Source organism: Scyliorhinus torazame, chromosome 18, assembly GCF_047496885.1.
Source record: "Scyliorhinus torazame isolate Kashiwa2021f chromosome 18, sScyTor2.1, whole genome shotgun sequence".
In the NCBI taxonomy this organism is placed as follows: Eukaryota; Metazoa; Chordata; class Chondrichthyes; order Carcharhiniformes; family Scyliorhinidae; genus Scyliorhinus; species Scyliorhinus torazame.
This window is the reverse complement of record NC_092724.1, coordinates 56,063,847-56,084,865: the sequence shown is the minus strand read 5'-3', so window position 1 is coordinate 56,084,865 and position 21,019 is coordinate 56,063,847. Positions and strand designations below refer to the sequence as shown.

Below are 21,019 nucleotides of genomic sequence, written 5' to 3'. Positions count from 1 at the left end.
AGTTGTGAAGTGGCCAACTCAGGTGGCTACAATACACACACACTCACACGCACACAGGCACTCACATACGCATACAGGCACTCACACGCAGACAGGCACTCACACACTCACACAAGCACTCACTCTCAAGAGGCACACATACGCGCATACACAGACTCACACACACACACACACACTTCAGGCACACACACACGCATACCCAGACTCTCTCACACACATGAGAAACACATTGACAGACACTCTCACAGGAACACACACACAGACATCCACAAACACAACTACCGTGTTGAATAAGGCCTTGGGGGTGTAGATCTAGAGGTGACTCTCTGCACATTTCCCAAAAATCCAGGAAGAGGAACCTGGGCAGTATGTTCATTTTGATCGTCTGCACTCATCATGCCAGCGAGAGTGGGAGTGTGTCCCACCTCTGCAGGTCCCTTTTAACTTCCTCCTCCAGACTCTCCAGGTTTCATTTGTGGATTCGTGTCCAGTCATGGGCAATTTGGATCCTCAGGTAGTGAAATTTGTTTTGGGCTTTGAACAGTAGGCCCTCCAGCTCAATCCCTCTCCCTTGCGGGTTCACCGGAAATACTTTGCTTTTGCTCAGGTTGAGTTTGCAGCCAGAGAAAACTCCAAGCTCCCTTAAAAACGTAATGATCCCTTCCATTCTGGCGTGGGGGTCCGAGATGTAGAGGAACAGGTCATCCTTTCGTTGTTCTGAGGGTGATCGCCAGTGCCTCGATTTTCAGGACAAATAGCAGCAGACCTCCCTATCTCGTGCCTTTGTGCAGATGGAAGTATTTAGAGCTGGTGGCGTTGTCTGTACACTTGCCATGGGAGTGCTGCACAGTAGTTTCAGGCAAACTGTGTACCCTGGTCCCAAGTCCAAACCTCCTATGAGGTACTTGCACTCTACTTCTGTGGGCAGCACGGTAGCACAGGTGACTAGCACTGTGGCTTCACAGCGCCAGGGTCCCAGGTTCGATTCCCTGCTGGGTCACTGTCTGTGCGGAGTCTGCACGTTCTCCCCGTGTCTGCGTGGGTTTCCTCCGGGTACTCCGGTTTCCTCCCACAGTCTAAGGACGTGCAGGTTAGGTGGATAGGTCATTCTAAATTGCCCTTAGTATCCAAAAAGGTTAGGATGGGTTATTGGGTTACATTGAGGTTATTGAGGGCTTAAGTGGGTCAGTACAGACTCTATGCAGTGCCTCCTTCTGCACTGTATGTTCTATGTACCCAGTCGAAGGCCTTTTTTGCGTCCAGGGAGATGATCATTCTGGTGTTCTCTCAATGATGGAGTCATTATCACGTTCAGTTACTTCTTCCATCGGGCAGGAGATACAAAAGTCTGAGAACACGCACAAACAGGCTTAAAAACAGCTTCTGCCCCGCTGTTAATAGACTTCTAAACGACCCTTTTATGGACTGACCTAATTAACACTACACCACTGTGTGCGTCACCTGTGCCGGTATTATGTAGTTGCATTGTGTACCTCGTATTGCCCTATTATGTATTTTGTTTTATTTTCTTTTCTTTTCATGTACTTAATGATCTGTTGAGCTGCTCGCAGAAAAATACTTTTCACTGTACCTCTGTACACGTGACAATAAACAAAGTCCAAATCCAGCAGGTGCCTGATGTTCGATGCTAGCTGCCTGCCCTTGACAAAGCCCGCCTGGTCCTCTGCGACCATCTCTGGTACGCAGCTCCCCAATCCAGCCACCTAGCCAGGGTTTTTGCCAGGATTTTCGCATCTATATTGAGCAGCAAGATGGGTCTGTAGGATCCGCACTCAGTTGGGTCTTTGTCTTTCTTTGTATCAGTGATATGGAGGCTTGTGCCAGAATTGGTGACAGGGAGCCCCTAGCAAGTGAGTCTGCGAACATCTCCCGCAAGTACAGGGCCAGTGCTGGCACAAATGTTTTGTAGAAGTCCACCGGAATCCACCTGGCCCCTGCGTCTTCCCGCCTGCATGGAGTTGATACTCTCCATGACTTCCCCTTGTCCTAATAGTGCTTCCAGGCTCTGTCTCCTATCTCCCCTATGATTTGACATGTCCAGTTCGTTGAGAAACTGCTTCATCATCGAGTTCCCCCTCTGGGTGGGGGTGGGGGCTCAAAGGTGTACAGCGTCTGGTAGTAGGCCTCGTTGACCTTTTCCGCCTTGGCTGCCAACCTGCCATTGTTGTCCCTAACCTGCGCTAATTCCCTAGTTGCTGCCTGATTTCTCAGCTGGTGAGCCAGCTTGTCTCTGTGCTTCTAAAAGGACCCCGTGCCTGGCAGTGTTGGTGCAATGCTTTCCTCATGTAGAGGAGGTCAAAGTTCACCTGTAGCTTTTTCCTCTCTGCCAGAAGCTCTACGGTCGGGACCGCGGAGTACCGCCGTTCCATCTCCAGTTTAGAGTCGAGCAGTTGTTGCCCAGCTGTCTTCTCCTTCCTGTCTCCCGCGCTTTGTACGAGATAATCTCTCCCCTGATCACAGCCTTCGGCGCTTCCCAGAACGTGGTGGGTGAGACCTGCCCATTCTGATTGATGGTAACATAGCCACCTATGGCCTGTGATATTGTTTCACAAAATGCCTTATCAGCAAGGAGGACCGTGTCCAACCTCCATGGCGGGGTGTTGGGCCCGGCCTATCTCTAAACTCGCATCCATGTGGTGCGGAGCGTGGTCAGAGATTACGGTGGCGGAGTATTCTGCTCTTACCACCCATGGAAGCACCAGTTTCCCCACTACAAAAAAGTTGTCGTCCCCCCACCCCCCACCCCCGCCCCCCCAATGCTGAGTCGCTGTGTGTCTATGTCGGGTATTTCCACCATGGCCGTCTTTATGAATTCCGTGTTGCCCCAGTTGGGTGCGTACACGTTAACAAGGACCACTGGTGCCCCTTCCAGGACACCGCTGACCATGATGTACCGTTTCCCTGGGTCCATAACCGTCCTCTTACTGAGTAGTGTGGCGATCCCCCCCAAGCTCTCGTCCTGCAGCATGAATGGTATGTCTGCCCCACCCACCCCTTTCTTATCCTCAGTCGGTTCTTCACCCTCAGATGTGTCTCTTGGAGGAAGACTCTGTCAGCCTTCATACTTTTCAGGTGGGTGAAGACTCTGGATCTTTTCACTGGGCCATTAAGTCCCCTGAAGTTTCAGGTGATTATTTTGATGGGGGGGTTTCTGTCTATCAATCTCTTAATATTTAATTTAAAAACTATAGTTTTAAGTTAGCCGTGCTTACTTTAATTTATTGTTATACAGTAATGTTTGTTTTTGTTTAAAAATGTTAAATCACATGGTGTTTTCGGTTGGTTAATTACTGGGTGTTCAGATTAATAATAATCTTTATTAGTGTCACAAGTCGGATACTGCAATGAAGTTACTGTGATAATCCCCGAGCCGCCATACTAGGGCGCCTGTTCGGGTACACTGAGGGAGAATTCAGAATGTCAAATTCACCTAACAAGCACATCTTTTGGGACTTGTGGGAGGAAACCAGAGCGCCCGGAGGAAACTCACGCAGACACTGGGAGAACGTGCAGACTCCACACAGACATTGACCCAAGCCGGGAATCGAACCCGTGACCCTGGCGCTGTGAAGCAGCAGTGCTAACCACTGTGCTACCAGCCACCCTATTCTTCTTTAAAATGTTAACTCACCCTGACAGAATAGTAGCCGATCTAATAGTGAAGCTTCCCTTTTTTAACAAAGCAATTTTCATACCAATCTTTTCTTCCCAATTACTATTATGATAGCTGAAATCTCTTATAATTATTTTAAAATTTTCACTAAATTTCCAAAATGTCTGCATATTTCTTCCATCTGCTTCCACTATCAGGCGGTCTGTAGACAATGCCTATTAGTTTGATTGATCCTTTATTAACTTTCTCTCTAAATATAAAGGTTCTGTATTTGTATTGCTGAATGGCTGCATCCCTTTTTCCTGTTGCCATGACCGTGTCAGATTTGGACAGTTCCCCAAAGATGTGCTGGAGAATCCCTCTTTGAAGTTTCTACGTAAGGGTTTACCTGGCAATTGCCCAGAAGGACTAACCTTCCCTGGACAATTGCACTGGGCTGGGAACCATCTGAGTTGAATAACCAAATTTGGATGGTTCTGCCAGTTTTGAACTTACAGTTGGAAGGAACAAAAGCTCTTCGAACTCCAGAGTAACTATTTTAAACACCCAGACTGAGCCCCACAACCCCATTTACTCACCTTAAGAAATGTATCTTCTCCCTTTCAGTGGAGTCTTTAAACTTACCTGCTTTATGGCAACAAGTGCTGTAAAGAGGGGGCGTTATTTCCTTTGCTCTGCTCCTTCTGCACTTCGCTGGTAGAGTTGGGGACTCTTCAGTCTCACCCATGTGAGTCAGGGAGGTTGGGTGGGACTGACGCTTTGCATTTTAAGTACAGGTAAGTCGCTACAGATTGGTAATCTGCTGCTGATTGCCACTCTGAGGTTGGTACAGGTCATTAGCTCTGATAAGTACAGCTGCCCCACCTCTCCATAACAGTGTCCACCCTTCACTGAACTTTTCCCCCCATGTCCTTGTTGTATCCTAACATTGACCTGTTTTTTGCAGTCTATACTTTTCATCACACCATTGGTTGCTGTTATTGCAGCCACCATGTCCCGGTCTTGAAGTTCCTTTTGAAATTTCTCATTTTGTTCCCGCCTTCCCTGCTTGCAAAAGTTTTCATGAAAGGTTTTAATACAAAGACAAGGCATGAAGCATTAGCTCTCTTTCTCCTGTACTGGAAATATCTGCATATGTTTTGCTGTTGTACATGAGATAATACCAATAGGCCAAGGATCAACCTTTGTATTTTCTACCTGGAGTTGGTTGAAGTTGACAGAAAGATTGATGTTGGAAAAGAATTGGTGAATGGCCTCCGCACCCTGAAGAAAAATGAGCTAAAAATGTTCTCTTATTTGCCCTCCAGTAACCCCATGGAAAAATACCCTGCTGAAGTTCTGTGTTAATTCTCACACTTCAGCAAAGGTGATGCTAACACGCCCTGCAAGGTGTCAACAAATTTAAGAGAGGGGGGAGAAAATTTGTGAGAAATTCATGTGCGGTGAATTAGCAGAGTCTGACGAACCAGCTTTCAGAAAGCAAACTGACCAAGTTAGAACAATACAGTTGATAATATAATGTAAGTGGGAAATGTATGATCCATTCTTCTATTTTACTCTTTTCTTGCAGGCTTCTTTCCAGGCAGTTCTCAAGGATGTGATGCATTTCTTCGGCACAAAATGACTCTCATATCACCTTCAATACTGAAGAAGTACAGCATTCCCTTTGACAGGGTAGGTAATTTGTGGTGTTTGGCTCAAAATCTGTTAACCCAACTAACAGATCCAATATGTATAATATATATGTATAAGCAGAAAACAGTGTTTTTTATTTATTTTTTCATGGCGATGTGGGCACCACTGACAAGTAAAGCAATTGTTGCCCATCCCCAATTATCCTTCAATGGAGTGACTTATGCCATATCAGAGGGCTTTTAAGAGTCAACTACTCGTCAACTATATTGTAGGCTGGATCGAGTGACGACTGCAGATTTTCTTTCCTCAAGAACATTAGTGAACATAGGTGGATTTTGATACCTATTGACAATGGTTTCACGTCACCATTATGGAGACTAGCTTTTAATGCTAGATTTATTAATTGAATTTAATTCCACCAGTTGCTATGGTGGGATTTGAACCCATGTCCCCAGAACATTCGCATGGGCTTCTGTACTAGTTCAGTAACATTAAAAGTATACCATCATCTTCCCAGGAGAGTGAGGTTAGATGGGGCCAGTTGTTCAACCTGGTCAGAGCTTGCTTCTGTGTGGTCAAGTAGATGTAGCAAGACTGCATAGCTTTGATCTGATCAGTTGCTGTGGAAATGCTTAGCTCTTGCCTACAGTTTGCTGCTTCTGCTCTTTGGATGCATGCAAAACAGGGAAAAAAAAGAGAAAATCTTGCATTTACCTAAATGATTTCATGGTTATCGTACATCCAAAAGCGCTTTAGAATTAATTAATTAATTTTGAAGTGTAGTCAGTTGTAATGTAGGAAACATGGAAGCCAGTTTGTGCAAGGACGTTTCCACACAACAGCAAGGTGATAATGACCAGATTAACGGTTTTAGTGATGTTAGTTGAGGATTTCTAAATAGTTCCATGAGTACTTTTATATATACCTGGGAATGTAGAGGGGCCGCAGTTTAATATCTCACCCAGAGAATGGCAACTCTGGCAGTGCAGCACTCCCTCAGCACTGGAGTGGCAGCCTTGATATTTGTGTTCAAGCCTTGGACTGAGAATTACATACAAACATCTGAATTGGGAACAGGAGTAGGCCACTTGAACCTGCTCCTCCATTCAACCTGATCATGGCTGATCTATTGTGGCATCAACTCCACATTATGCCTACTCTCGATAACTGTTGACTCTCACTTGTTAGTCAAGAGGGTGGCTTGGTGGCATAGTGGTTAGCACTGCTGCCTCTGCCAGGGAACTGGGTTCAATTCTGGCCATGGGTGACTGTCTGTGTGGAGTTTGCACGTTCTCCCATGTATTTGTGGATCTTCCGTTTTCCTCCCACTGTCCAAAGATGTGCAGCTTAGGTGGATTGGTTGTGCGAAAAATTGCCCCTTAGTGCCCAGGGATGTGCACATTAAATGGGGTTATGGGGACAGAGTGGGGGAGTGGGCCTCCGTAGGGGGCTCTTTTGGAGGGTCGGTGCAGGCCTAATGGGCCTAATGGCCGCCTTCTGCCGTAGGGATTCTACTTTTGACTTTAAAGTATAATTGACCGTGTCTCCACTGCTTTCTGGGGAAAAGTTTTCCAAAGATGCACTACCCTCAGAGGAGGCAATTTTATCCATGTAATACCCATCTCCCATACACACACAGACACCATGAACTCTTATTTTGTGTATTGACCTTTGATGTGACTATTTGTCACATGCCTTCTGGAAATTTAAGTGCAGCATGTGCACAGGGTTTCTCTGTCCACGTTGCTTGTTACTTCTTCAAAGAATTCCAATAAATTAATCAAACATGATTTTCCTTTCATCCATATTGTCTATGCCTGATTGCATTGAGTTTTTTTTTAGGTGCCCCTTTATGAACAATAGATTCCAACAAATTCCTTACGAGAGATGTTAAGTGGCCTGTAAGTTTCCTGCTTTTTGTCTCCTTTTTTTAAACCGGCAGCACGCAAGTATAGTGGTTAGCACAGTTGCTTCACAGCTCCAGGGTCCCAGGTTCGATTTCCGGCTGGGTTGCTGCCTGTGCAGAGTCTACACGTTCTCCCCGTGTTTGCGTGGGTTTCCTCCGGGTTCTTCGGTTTTCTCCCACAGTCCAAAGATGTGCATGTTAGGTGGATTGGCCATGCTAAATTGCCCTTAGTGTCCACAAAAAGTTAAGTGGGGGTTCCTGGGTGACAGGGATAGGGTGGATTTGTGAGCTTGAGTGGGGTGCTCTTTGTAGGGGCCGGTGCAGACTCGGTGGGCCGGATGGCCTCCTTGTGCACTGTGAATTCTGTGAATAGGGGAGTCACATGCTATTTTCCAATCTGAATGGACCTTTCCAGAATCGAGGGAATTTTGGAAAATTAAAACCTATATATCTACTATCTCAGCAGCCATTTCTTTTAAGACCTAGGATGATGTCCATCAGGACCTTGTCAGCTTTAGTTCTAATAATTTTCTCAGTTCCCTTTCCCTAATGATTGTAATTTGTTTAAGTTCCCCCTCTACAATGATATCTGTATTACTTATATCTTCTACAATGAAGACATGCAAAGTGTCTGTTTAATTCACCTGCCATTTCCTTATTTTCCTTTATTAATTCCCCATTCTCACTCTAGAGAACTAACACTCACTAATTTATGTCTCCTTATTTAATCTTTTAGTCATTTTTTTTGTGTTCTTTATGGTCTGTTCAATCTTCTGACCTGCCATTCATCTTTGCGGAATTATATAATTTTTCTTTCAATTTGATACTAACTTTAACTACTTTAGTTAGCCACAGATGGATCCTCTCATGCAGTTTTGTATTGTAGTTTTATCACGCTGGTACCTCCCTTTTAGGGATATCTGATTCAGCCCTTGGCATGCTTTCCTGCACTTATTGAACTGGGGCTGGTCCCCTGGCATGATAGTGTTGAAAAAGTGAGGATATATTCACGTGAGGATATAACTTCCTACGCAAGCTAAAGAAATTTGGCATTTCTGCATCTGACGAATGTGATATAAAATAGTTACTTTAGAGATACTAGTTAATGTAATGTAGAAATAAGCCACTTTGATTCTGGCAGTTAGGGAGAAAGGGATTTGAGACCGCATGGAAAAAGCAGGAAGAGGTGTGTCTATGAGAGTGATGCTGCATTGATAGGGGCCAGAGAAAGGGATTGGAAGTGAGCCAATCAGAATAGATCAAACAGGTCAGGAGGGATATAGGCTGACCTATGGGCGTCGAGTATGTGAAACTTGATACCATTTGAATTGATTTGCAGAGATCCCTTTGTTTCTTTGTTCATTCGCTTTCTGGGATATAGGAAACTGGATGTCTCTTATATTTCTATGAAATGAATCAAGCTTGCAAGCTAAATAAATAACTTCTTTTTACGTGCGAATCCATCTCAACTTTTATTGAGGCCAGACTGACAGAGAAAGAAATTTGGGAATCAACACATCAACTCTCACAAACATCTACAGATGTGCGATAGAGAGCATCCTATCCGGCTGCATCACAGCCTGGTATGGCAACTGCTCGGTCCAAGATCACAAGAAACTGCAGAGTGCTGTGAACTCAGTCCAATGTATCACACAAGCTTGCCACCCCCACATTGATTCTGTATACACCTCCCGCTTCCTCAGGAAGGCAGACATCATTATCAGAGACCCCTCCCACCCAGGCATTGCCTTCTTCTAGACCCTTCCATCAGGCAGGAGGTACAGAAGTCTGAAGACCCGCACATCCAGACATAGGAATTGCTTCTTCCCCATGGCTACAAGACGCCTCAACGACTGCCCCTCAGACTGATCTGTTCCCTGTAAGAACACTATTCGCTATGTCCTATGCTGCTCTGGCTCATGTATTTGCTTTGCTTGGCCCCCTTGTTCTGCACTGCAACCAATCACCGTTTGTCGATGTACCATTTGTCAATGTACTCTGTTGATTATTCTTTTTGTCTACTATGTACGTACTGTGTACGTTCCCTCGGCCGCAGAAAAATACTTTTCACTGTACTTCGGTACATGTGACAATAAATCAAATCAAATCAAATATATGGGAGCACTAGGTTGCAGATTATGCTAGGACACAATTATTCAGCTGCTGATGACCCACAGAAGTTAATGAATGCCCAGTTTTGAGCTGTTGGATCAGTTCCAAATCCACCCCATTTAGTATGCTAAATAACATAATGTAGGGCATCGCCAGTGTTGAACATGGGACTTGATTTCCAGAAGGACGATGTGGTGGTGACACCTGCCATACTGTTATAGACGGTATGACATCTGTGACAGAAGGATTGGCAAGGATGAGGCTGGGTTGGTCCTCGTGTTAGTTCTCTCACCAGCTGTCACAGCCTTGGGTTTATACATAGAGGAATAGAATATAAAAGCAAAGAGATCATGCTCGAACTTTATAAATCACTGGTTAGGTCTCAGATGGAGTATTGTCAGAGATTCTGAGTGGGCAGCACGGTAAAACAGTGGTTAACACAGCTGCTTCACAGCTCCAGGGTCCCAGGTTTGATTCCCGGCTTGGGTCACTATGTGCGGAGTCTGCACGTTCTCCCCGTCTCTGCGTGGGTTTCCTCCGGGTGCTTCGGTTTTCTCCCAAGGTCTAAAGTTGTTCAGGTTAGGTGGATTGGCCATGATAAATTGCCCTTAGTGTCCAAAAAGGTTAGGCTGGGTTACAGGGATAGGGTGCTCTTTCCAAGAGCTGGTGCAGGCTCGATGGGCCGAATGGCCTCCTTCTGCACTGTAAATTCCATGATCTATGACTACTTCAAGCAATTTGTAAAAGCATTTGAAAGGGTAAAGTCAAGATTTACCAGGATGTTACCAAGAAAAAGTTAAGACCGTTCTCTTTGCACTTGCGCATCCTCAATTTTAATCGCATCATCATTGACATGCTCTCTTGCACTTGCGCATCCTCAATTTTAATCGCATCATCATTGACATGCTTTAGCTGGCATAGTCCTAAGCTTGGGAATTTCCACCCAAAGTCTTTCCACCTCTCTGCCTCCTCTCCTCCCATGTCCCTCTCCTCCTTTAGGCTGCACCTCTAAAAGTTGCCACTTTGACTAAGCTTTCTGATTATGTCACTTTGTGTTATATTTTGTTGAATAGAGCTCCCCTGAAACTCTGTGCGACTATTATATCACACCTTAAATGTAGTAAAATGCAAGTTGTTGTTACATTGGGAGGGGTGGCATTAAAGATGAATGACGTTAGAATGGAAGATTGAGAGAGAATCTGCAGAACTGAAGTCAAAATGTGAGAGGACGGCATTTTAGAAGATCTTGTGGTGTAGAGGTAGCATTGATACCGTTGGATTCGAAGTTCCAGATTCAAGTCCAATGCCTGGACATGTTGCCCTCAGAAGGAGCTCTCATGAAATGGTTCAACATGCTAATGATCAGCTCGGGAATCCTTCCATCACTTCCCCACTATTCCCTAAAGGGAAAAGAGTGCGTGTGCAGATGATGCTTAAAAAGAATTGCAGGTCTAGGAGAGAGACTGAAGAAGTCAATTGGGAGCTTTGAGCTTTGAATTTTGAGCACCTTGAAGTTGTTATTGGAATGACAATTTGTCTGTGCAGCTTCAAAGGATTAAGGTATAAATCATTAACAAATTGGGTCAGTTTGGAAGGTTTTGCAATTCTGCACAGCATAACAGTAATTGTGTTTACCATTTAGTAAGCAAAGTCACCATAGTTCCAGATGACCATAGGCTACTTTTCCCTTTGTCAGGGAGAGCTAACAAGTGGTGATTAGACCTGAGGATCATCACACCTCAGGTGAGCGGCAAGGTTAAGAAGGTGGGGCGGCACGGTGACACAGAGGTTAGCACTGCTTTCACACAGCTCCAGGGACCTGCTTTCAATTCAGGCCTCGGGTGACTATGTGTGGAGTTTGTATGTTCTCCCCGTGTCTGCGTGGGTTTCCTCCGGGTTCTCAGGTTTCCTCTCATTGTCCATAAATGTGCTGGTTAGGTGGATTGCCCCTTAATGTCCAGTGATGTGCAGGTTAGGTTATGGGATTATAGGGGTAGATATTTGTAAACGGGCAGAGTGCTCATTCGAAGGGTTGGTGCAGATTCGATGGGCCGAATGGCCTCTTCTGCACTGTAGGGATTCTATGTTTCATGAATAACCTCAACCCGTACGGGAATTGTACCCACGCTGTTGGCCTCTCTCTGCATCAAAACTGGCTGTCCAGCGAACTGAGCCAAACCGGCCCCCAACAATTCTGCACAGCATGATTGCAAATCCATATTATCCGATATTAGCACTTTGCGCAAATGTAATAGAGCTCCACTTAACAGCCATCTAAAACTGAGGAGATACCATTGGAGGATAGTCAAGTTTAATAGAGTTTAAAATTTGGGGGACTAATCTGTGGGCGAGGTGTTGAGCACACTGTCTAAAATACAGTATATAATCCTTAATTATGCCATTGGTGTTCATTTGTTTTCACCTCTGGTCTCTCAAAGAATGATAACCACAGGGCAACTTAACAATTATACAATTAATATGATAAGAAGGGCAGGGGGGGTAGGGGAAGTGTGATTAAGAACACATTCTCGTACCAGCTTTGACTAATGAATGTAAGCCGCCACTCAATAATAGGGACTCTATTAAGTAAGTAAGTGCAGTCTCAAAGAGTAACTGTTCGCAATTCAGCATGAAATTAATACTACCCTGAGGGGATCTTGAGATAGCTGCTGTTGGAAATGGAGAAATATCTCACAAGGTGTCTTTTTCAGGCTGAGATTGAGACACATTGAAAGGCTTCGCCTTTAATAATGCTATAACTGAACATATTGGGAGTTTTTATTTGCCTGCACTTGCTGCATGAAAATTTCCCTAACATGGACCTCCTCAATCAAGGAGCAAAATAGAACCCACCTGTATGGAGCAGCTTGGGACACTTTTGGAGGTCAACAATCATGAAAATTCATAGCGCATTTATAAAAGAGTTGCTGTACAATCTGTAAGGCAGCCAACCACCTGGTTTGGTCTGTGAGGATAGCATTCCACAATATGCCCACTATACTTTATGGTCAAGTGCTGTAGCGCAGTAGTGGAGTGAGCTGAGCTAGTGCCCTGAGTACCAGAGCCGAGTTATGAAAGACTTGTATTTATGCAGTGCCTTTTATGACAACCGGATGTCTTGAACTTTACAGTGAAGGAAGTACTTTTTTTGAAATGTAGTCATTGTGTAATGTAGCCAATCAATTTGTGTACAGCAATGTCCCAGAATTAGTAATGTGATAATGACCAGGGGATCTGTTTTTGATTGAGGATGTTATAACCCCCACGGGACCCACGGGGATGACCCAATCGATCTCCCAGTGGAGCTCGTGGAATACGAGCTCCCCACTGAGGGCGGAGACCCAACAGCGGGTCTTATTAATTCTCCAAGATAAAAGCCAGCCCAAGATGGAATTGGAATCTCAGGATTCCCTCTTGGGCTTCTTCTATCTTAGAGAATTAATAAGATCCGCTGTTGTGTCTCTGCCGAGTGTGTTATTAATTGCTGTATTTCCTAATTGTTAGTTGGAAATAAACCACTTTTGACTTACCTTTTTGGGGCACCTCATTGAATACAATATTAGTGATGAGGATAAAACACAACTACAGGCGGTGCAGATGGGCACTCCGACCGTGATTGCATCTCCGCACAGAGGGCAAGGTTAGCACGACTTCAAAAATGCTGTTCTTTGGTAGACTTGAGACTCCATTGACGCGAGTGAGAAAGACTGGGCTCAGTACACGGAGTGTATGCGCTATATTTTCGGGGCGAACCCCATTACTGGGGAGGACCACCAGAAGGTGATTCTTTTGACCGCCTGTGGGGCCCCACTTTCAGCGTCATAAAGAGCATAACCCACCCTGTGGCCCCAGACTCGATGTTTGATGAATTGATGGTGCTTGTAACGAACCACAATGACTCCAAGCCATTGGTCATTGTCCAAAGATACAGATTCAATATGGCTGATAGAGCCCCGGGGGAGTCTGTTACTACCTTTCTGGCAAGCTTACGCAAGCTGGCAGAGCACTGAGACTACGGGCCATCCCTATCTGAGACCGTCTTATGTGCAGAGTTACCAACATCGCGACCCAGTTGACCCATGGCGATTCAGAGCACTCAAGGAAGTGGAACTAGCAACTGTGGATGCGTTGGTGAACATAACCAGTAGAGTTGACGAGGGGGATGTGGTTTATCTGGATTTTCAGAAGGCTTTCGACAAAGTCCCACATAAGACATTAGTGTGTAAAATTAAAGTGCATTGGATTGGGATAGTGTATTGAGGTGGATAGAAAACTGGTTGGCAGATAGAAAACTCGAGTAGAAATAGATCTTTTTCCGAATGACAGGTTGTGACTAGTGAGGTAGCCTGGGGATCAGTGATAGGGCCCCGGCTGTTCACAATATATTTTGATTTAGATGAGGAAACTAAATGGTGGATGATGAGTGTTGTTAGTCGCCGTCCTATTGCAAAGTCGACTCAGATTTGCCTGCCACTGGGCCAAAACCTTGCTTCGCTGGAACCGTGTAGTGGTTGGTGTGCAACAACCACCCCACATTAAAAGAATCCATGCACAGGCATCTTCTGCTCCAACCCCACCCCACCTACCCAAATTAATTTTGAGACGTCAGGACCCTTACAGACAACAGCAACAGAAATGAACGTCCCACCGCCATCATAGCCCAGGAACACCGGTGCCACAACATTGACACATGAGTGCGGCCTCAACCGGGACCTGGGATTCATGTCGCATTACATTCATCCCCCACCATCTGGCCTGCGAAATCCTACCAACTGTCCTGGCTTGGTACAATTCACACCTCTTTAACCTGGGGTTACCCCATCTCTGGATCTGTAAAGATTTAATCACCTGCTAATGCTCGCATTCCAAGCATTGTTTGGCATCTTTGAATTTGTCTATATATGTGTTTCTGGAACAGACCTCTTCATTCACCTGAGGAAGGAGCAGCGCTCCGAAAGCTAGTGACATCGAAACAAACCTGTTGGACTTTAACCTGGTGTTGTAAGATTTCGTACTGTGCTCACCCCAGTCCAACGCCGGCATCTCCACATCACAACATTGACATCGCTGCCTTGAGCAAGACACAACTAACTGGAGAAAGCCAGCTTAAAGAACAAGGTTACGGATACACCATCTTGTGGAAAGGCAAACCAGAAGCAGAATTTAGTTCCTACCGGATCGGCTTGCTGTAAAAAATGAATTGGTCGGACGTCTGAATGAACCACCCGTGGGGTGAGAAATGCCTCATGACCCTACTCTCACCCTGCCCCAGAAGCAGCACGTCACAGCCGTTAGTGCCTACGCCCGAACCATCGATGTAATGGACAAGAAAAAAGGAGGCATTCTACTCCAGCCTTGACCAATCGCTGTCCCGCATGCCAAAGGGAGACCAGCTGATTCTCCTCGGCAACTTCAATGCTAAAGCCGGGAGGGACGCAAACCTTTGGAAAGGTGTGGTCGGCAGGTAAGGCGGGAGGAAAGTAAATGCCAATAGAATCGTCCTCCTGACAAAATGTTTAGAACATGATCTGGTCATCATGAACACCTTGTTCTGCCAGAGGAACAAGCAGAAGATCTCATGGCAACACCCCGTTCCAAGCACTGAGACCGAATATCATCGTCTGACCGGAGCCGTCGACTGCTGGACTGACCTTCGACTAATCCGATCTACCATCTCTATCAGGCAGGCCCCAAACCAGCATAGGCAGAAAAAACTCTGCCGCAGGAGACTCAATGTCACTGGACTCAAAGACCCTGAGAAGAAAGAGCTACTCAGTTGGTGTCCCTCAGCTAACCTGGTGATGACCAACAAGCCAGAGCCGCAGAATGCCCACAGCACCTGGTTCGCCTTAAAAGCCAACATAGTCAGCACCTGTGAGGCGAAGCTCGGGCTCTCGACCAGGAAACACCAAGACCGTTTCGACGAGAATGGTCAAGAGGTCCAGGATCTCCTTGAGCGCAAACTCAATGCGTTCCTGAACTGGCAGCTCCACCAAAACTCGAGTGAGAGGAACTGAAGGCTGAGGTGTAACAAAGAACACAACCTAAAGAATAGAAGGTGGGTGGAAATGGCACAGGAAACTTAGCAATTTGCTGACAACCACAATGTGCACAGCTTCTTCAACACAATTAAAACCATCTATGATTCAACTACCCAGGGACCTACCCCACTGAGAGCCAAAAACAGAGAAGTGCACATCAAAGACCGAGGCAGTCAATGCCCACTGGAGAGACCACTTTGAGGACCTCTTCAACCCAAGCCACAACCTTCGACGCAACACGCGACCTGCCACCATCTTAACGCAATCCCAGCTCGTCCTGAGGTCAAAAGAATCATCCAACAAGTCCTCTGACACAGATGGAATCCCTGCAGAGGTATTAAAATGCAATTGAGAGGCACTCTTGACAAGAATCCGCAACCTCATTACCCTTGTCTAGAAGGAAGAGAGCGTGCCGGGTGATCTCAGAGACATCTTAATTGTGACCATCGTCAAGTAAGGAGGCAGGTGGGCAGCACGGTGGCGCAGTGGATTAGCCCTGCAGCCTCATGGCGCTGAGGTCCCAGGTTCAATCCCGGCTCTGGGTCACTGTCCGTGCAGAGATTGCACATTCTCCCCGTGTTTGCGTGGGTTTCACCCCCACAGCCCAAAGATGTGCAAGCTAGGTGGATTGGCCACACTAAATTGCCCCTTAATTGGAAAAAATGAATTGGGTACATTAAATTTAAAAAAAAAAAGTGAGGAGGCAGGTCCGACTGTGGAACTGACAGGGATTCCCCTACTCTCTGCCACAGGACAGGTCATCGTGACAATCTTCCTCAACTGCCTACTCCCAGTGACTGATGAGTTCCTCCCAGAGTCTCAGGGAGGCTTCCGCCCATCAAGAGGCACAATGGACATGATCTCTAGCACGTGACAAATCCCGGGAAATTGCAGGGAGCAGCATCGACCTCTGTACATGGCCTTCTTTGAGCTTACGAAGGCCTTCACCCCTGTCAACTGTGAAGGATTGTGGAATGTCCTCATCAAATTCAGCTGCCCGCAGAAATTCGCCACCATTCTACGCCTGCTCCGCGATTGCATGCAGTCCGTGATCCTCACCCGCAGAAGTACCACAGACCCAATACATGTGAAAACTGGGGTCAAACAGGACTGCGTCATCGCACCAACGTTCTTCTCCATCTTCCTCACAGCAGCACTTCACCTAAAGCTCCCGCTGGAGTGGAGCGAAGCTACCGAACAAGCAGGAAATGTTCTGCCTCCGACACCTCCAGGCCAGATCCAAGACCACACCAACCTCTGTCATTGAGGATTAGGCAGAGGACCAGCGTCGATGCATTCACCAAGGCATATGAGAGAATGGGCCTCAGACTAAACATCTGAAAAAAAAAAAAAGGTTCTCTACCAGCCTGCTCCTGCCACATAAAACTGTATCCTGACCATTAAAATCCATGGTGACCCCCTGGACAATTAGGATTGGTTTCCCATACCTCGGGAGCCTCTTCTCGGCATGAGCAGACATCGAAGATGAAATCCAGCATCGGCTCCAGTGCACCAGTGCAGTCTTCGGACACCGGACGAACAGTGTTCGAAGACCAAAACCTCAAATCCACACCAAGTTCATGTTCTACAGCCATGGTCCCCACCCTCCTGTATGCATTAGAAATACGGACATTTAAAAAAAAAAAAAGTTTTCTTTTCAACAAATTTTCAACAGTTTCACAATCCAAACCCCCCCCCCCCCGCCCAAACAGCCAATGGTAACCAACTCTTGAAAATGCATGATGAACAAACTCCAACAATTGTATAACCCATCACTCATTGTCCCACCCCCTCCCCAGAGCAAACTTCACCTTTTTCTCGGGACACAATCTTGAGTAGATCCCCCCCCGCCACGCCAAGGCACAGGGTGGAGAAGCTAACCTCCACCTCAACAAGACCTGCTTACGAGCAATCAGCGAGGCAAAAGCTAAAACATGTGACCCCGCACCCGCCTGCAGCTCCAGCCACTCCGACACACCAAATATGGCTTCTAGGGGACCGGGCTCCACGTCCAGAAGTAAAACCTCCAAAATGGTGCTGAATACAGTCCTCCAAAACCTTTCTAGGTTTGGCCAGGACCAAAACATATGTACGTGATTCACAGGGCCCCTCTCACATCACTCACCAGACATCCTCCACCCCCTCGAATAGCTGGCTCATCCTAGACCATGTGAGGTGCGCCCTGGACGTATCAGCCCCCAGCCTCGCGCACAAATGGAGGCATTTACGCTCAGCATCTCGCACCACTCCCAACTCCTTCTCACACTTCGCATTAACCCTCTTCATGGACACTCTGTCCTCCTCCAAGATCCTCCCATAAATTGCCGAGACAATCCCCTCTCCAGCACCGCCTCCAACAGCGAGGAGGCAGGCGCTATCAGGCAGGCGTCGGAAAGACCTTCCTCGCAAAGTCCCAAACCAGCATTTACCTGATACTTTCGCCCCCGCCAACCCAGGCTTTCCGCCAAACTCGCAAATCGCTCTCCCAGAAACGAATCCTTAATTTCCTTAATCCCCCTCTCTTCCCATCCCGAAACCTTGCATCCATCCATCCTCCTCATCTTGAACCCATGATTCCTCCTGATCGGCATCCCTCCGACCCAGCTCCCAACCTTAAATGCTGCCTTAACTGCCTCCAGATCTTCGACATGGCTGCCACCACGGACTCACTGAATGCTTCCCTGGGGTCATCGGGAATGGCGCTGTTGCCAGCACCCGGAGCCCCGAACCCCCGCAGGAGCTCCCCCCCCCCCCCCCCCCCCCCCCCCACCCCGTCACTGCTCCAACCCCGGTCCTTCTCTGCATTTGCCGCCCAATAATAATACAACCGCTTTGGGAGGCCTAACCCTCCCCGCCTGCCTTCCCCTCTGCAGTATGGCCGTCCTAATCCTGGCCACCTTCCCCATCCAAACAAATGAGATCAGCTGGTCCACCCCCCTAAAAATAGCCTTTAGCAAAAAGACTGGCAGGCATTGAAACAATAACTGGAATTGCGGGAAAAAAAATCATCTTTACTGCCTGCTCCCGGCCTGCCAATGACAGAGGACGATTGTCCCACCTCAGTAAATCCGCCTTCATTCTCCCACCAAGCTAGTAAAGTTAAACCTCCGAAGCCCTGCCCAATCCCGGGCCACCTGCACCCCAAATAGCCGAAATGAGACGCTGCCAGGCGAAATGGCAGCCCCCTCTCCCCCATCCCCGCTCCCACTTCCAGATGGGAGATCACAAAATACTTGCTTTTACCCAAATTCAATTTGTACCCTGAAAACGTCCCATCTCTGGAGCAGCCCCATTATCCTCCCCACCGAAGAGCTTGGCTCCAAAATATACAGCAGCATATAAGGACATTCTATGTTCCACCCCCACCCCTCACTATCTCCTTTCACAGCCCCGAGCTCCTGAGCACAATTGCCAAGGGCTCTATACAGGGGCTGTTTAGCACAGGGCTAAATCGCTGGCTTTGAAAACAGACCAAGGCAGGCCAGCAGCACGGTTCAATTCCCGTACCAGCCTCCCCGAACAGGCGCCGGAATGTGGCGACTAGGGGCTTTTCACAGTAACTTCATTTGAAGCCTACTTGTGACAATAAGCGATTTTCTTTTCATTTTTCACATAGCCAATGCAAACAGAAGGGGGGGGGCAACACTACATCCATAAGAAAGGAAACGAAAACCAAAACGCATGTAAATGAATTCTTTTCTCTCCCCCCCCCCCCCCACCCCCCACCCCCATTCAAGAAACCGAGAAACAAAACCCCAATCAAATCGAAAGCCCTCCATAAGAAAAACACCATTCCTGTCCCCACCAACCAAGTCCAAATCCCAACTCTCATCTCAGTCCCAGTCTTTCAACCTTACCGAACGCCTCTGCCGCCTCTACTGTCTCAAAATAAAATTGTGCGTCACTCTCAATTTCGCACCGTAAACCGCTCCAAATCGCACTCCACTGCCTTCACCCGTCTCTCCAGCTTCGCCAACAGATCTTGATATATTTGTATACCAATGCCTTCCCACATCACCTCTCGTCTCTGCTTCGCCTAGCTCACGACCGTCTTCACGTGGAACCTGTGAAAGCAGACTGTAACCACCCTTAGTGGCTCATTCTCCTTGGGCTTCAGTCTGAGCTACCGATGTGCCCTGTCCAACTCGTAGCGGGAGGATTCTTCCTCCTCCCCCATCAACTCGGTTAGCCTCGGGCCCTCCACCCCCTCAGGCAAGCCCACGACTCTCAGATTTTGCCTCCTTGACCTGTTCCCCAGGTCTGAGCCACCCTCCACAGCTCCTCACCCATCAAGGTGAACTGGTCTTTATGTTGCCACAATGCCTCCTCCAGCCCCTTCAACTTCTCTCCTTGCTCCTGCAACTCGACTGACGTCTCCATCACTGCTGCCTTTACCAAATAATCACTTCCACTCTTTCATCGCAGTCATCCTCTCCCTCCGAAACATCTCCATATGCTTGGCAAACAGCCTCTCAAACTCCACCAACATCACCTCGGTCAGAGTTTGCACTGGGAGGGGAATGGCCCCACCCGTCGACCCAGTCCCCACTATCTTTCTTCCTTTAGGACTCTCAACCTCGCTCGACGGTGGACTTTCACACTTCCCATTCTTTTCAGCACCCGTCTTCTGGGTCTTTGACATTTCACACATTCCTTATAACTTCCCACACCAACTCATTCACAAACTACCCCTGAAACCGGGCCTAAAAATTCAAAAATGAGACTCCAGCAAGAGCCCCTAATGTGCGACCTCCACCTACATGCCACCACTGGAAGTCCAGGAACATGGACAATGTACAGCACCTCAAATCCCTGGAGAGATACCACCAGCACTGCCTCCGCAAAATCTCGCAAATCCACTGGCAGGATAGGCGTACCAACATGCGTATCCTCTCCCAGGCCAATATCCCCAGTATCAAGGCACTGATCACCAGCTGCGATGGACGGGTCACATTGTCCGCATGCTCGACAGAAGACTCTCAACACAGCTCTACTCCGAGTTCTGCAATTTCAGACACTGAAAGCATCCCTAAATAAATGCAACATCCTCATTGACATATGGGAATCACTTGCCTGAAATTGCACGAACTGGAGAAGAAGCATCCGTGAAGGTGCCAATCACCTCGAGTGTCACGGGGCGGAGGCCAATGGAAAGAGAGCCTAGAATCCAGAGGGTCCTACCCATTCGCCTCATTAAACACCACCTGCCAAACCTATGGCAGAGTCTGAGGATCCAGGATTGGACTGTTCAGACACCACAGAATCCACCTGCCCGGAGTGGAAGCATGTCATCCTCGACCCTGAGGGACTGAGTTGGATGATCAGCCATGATCAGAATGAATGGTGAAACAGGCTCAAAAGGGCCGACCAGCCTACTCCAGCTCCTATTTTCTATGTGCCGGTGGCCTTGCTAGATTTCTCTAGGCAGGAGAATAAACACTCCATCAAACTGAGCTTAGGAATAAATAGCTAGACAGATTTATTGAATATCTAAACAGCTAAAGGATAGAATGCAATCCAAACAATATATGTCCAATGATAAAATCCTTTGCTATTCTGCATGTTAAAAAGAATAAAGATGCTTTTCCTGCACTAACCTATAATAATCTAAAATTGGGGAGCTGATATCAATAAGGGCACATAAAGGGAAGCAGGAGAGTAAGGAACGGGAGCGGTTGCTGCAAGAACTTT

At 47.1% G+C, this 21,019-nt stretch overlaps 1 protein-coding gene across 3 annotated transcripts in view; it reads left to right on the top strand.

The window, feature by feature from the left end:
- kdm4b (lysine (K)-specific demethylase 4B) overlaps positions 1-21,019 on the top strand; it is a 1,116,292-nt gene that overhangs the window by 675,627 nt on the left and 419,646 nt on the right. For all 3 annotated transcript variants that reach the window (XM_072482756.1, XM_072482755.1, XM_072482757.1), the window contains one exon: positions 5,205-5,308. In XM_072482756.1, coding sequence (XP_072338857.1) covers positions 5,205-5,308 — 104 coding nt within the window. The remainder of the gene's footprint in view (positions 1-5,204; positions 5,309-21,019) is intronic.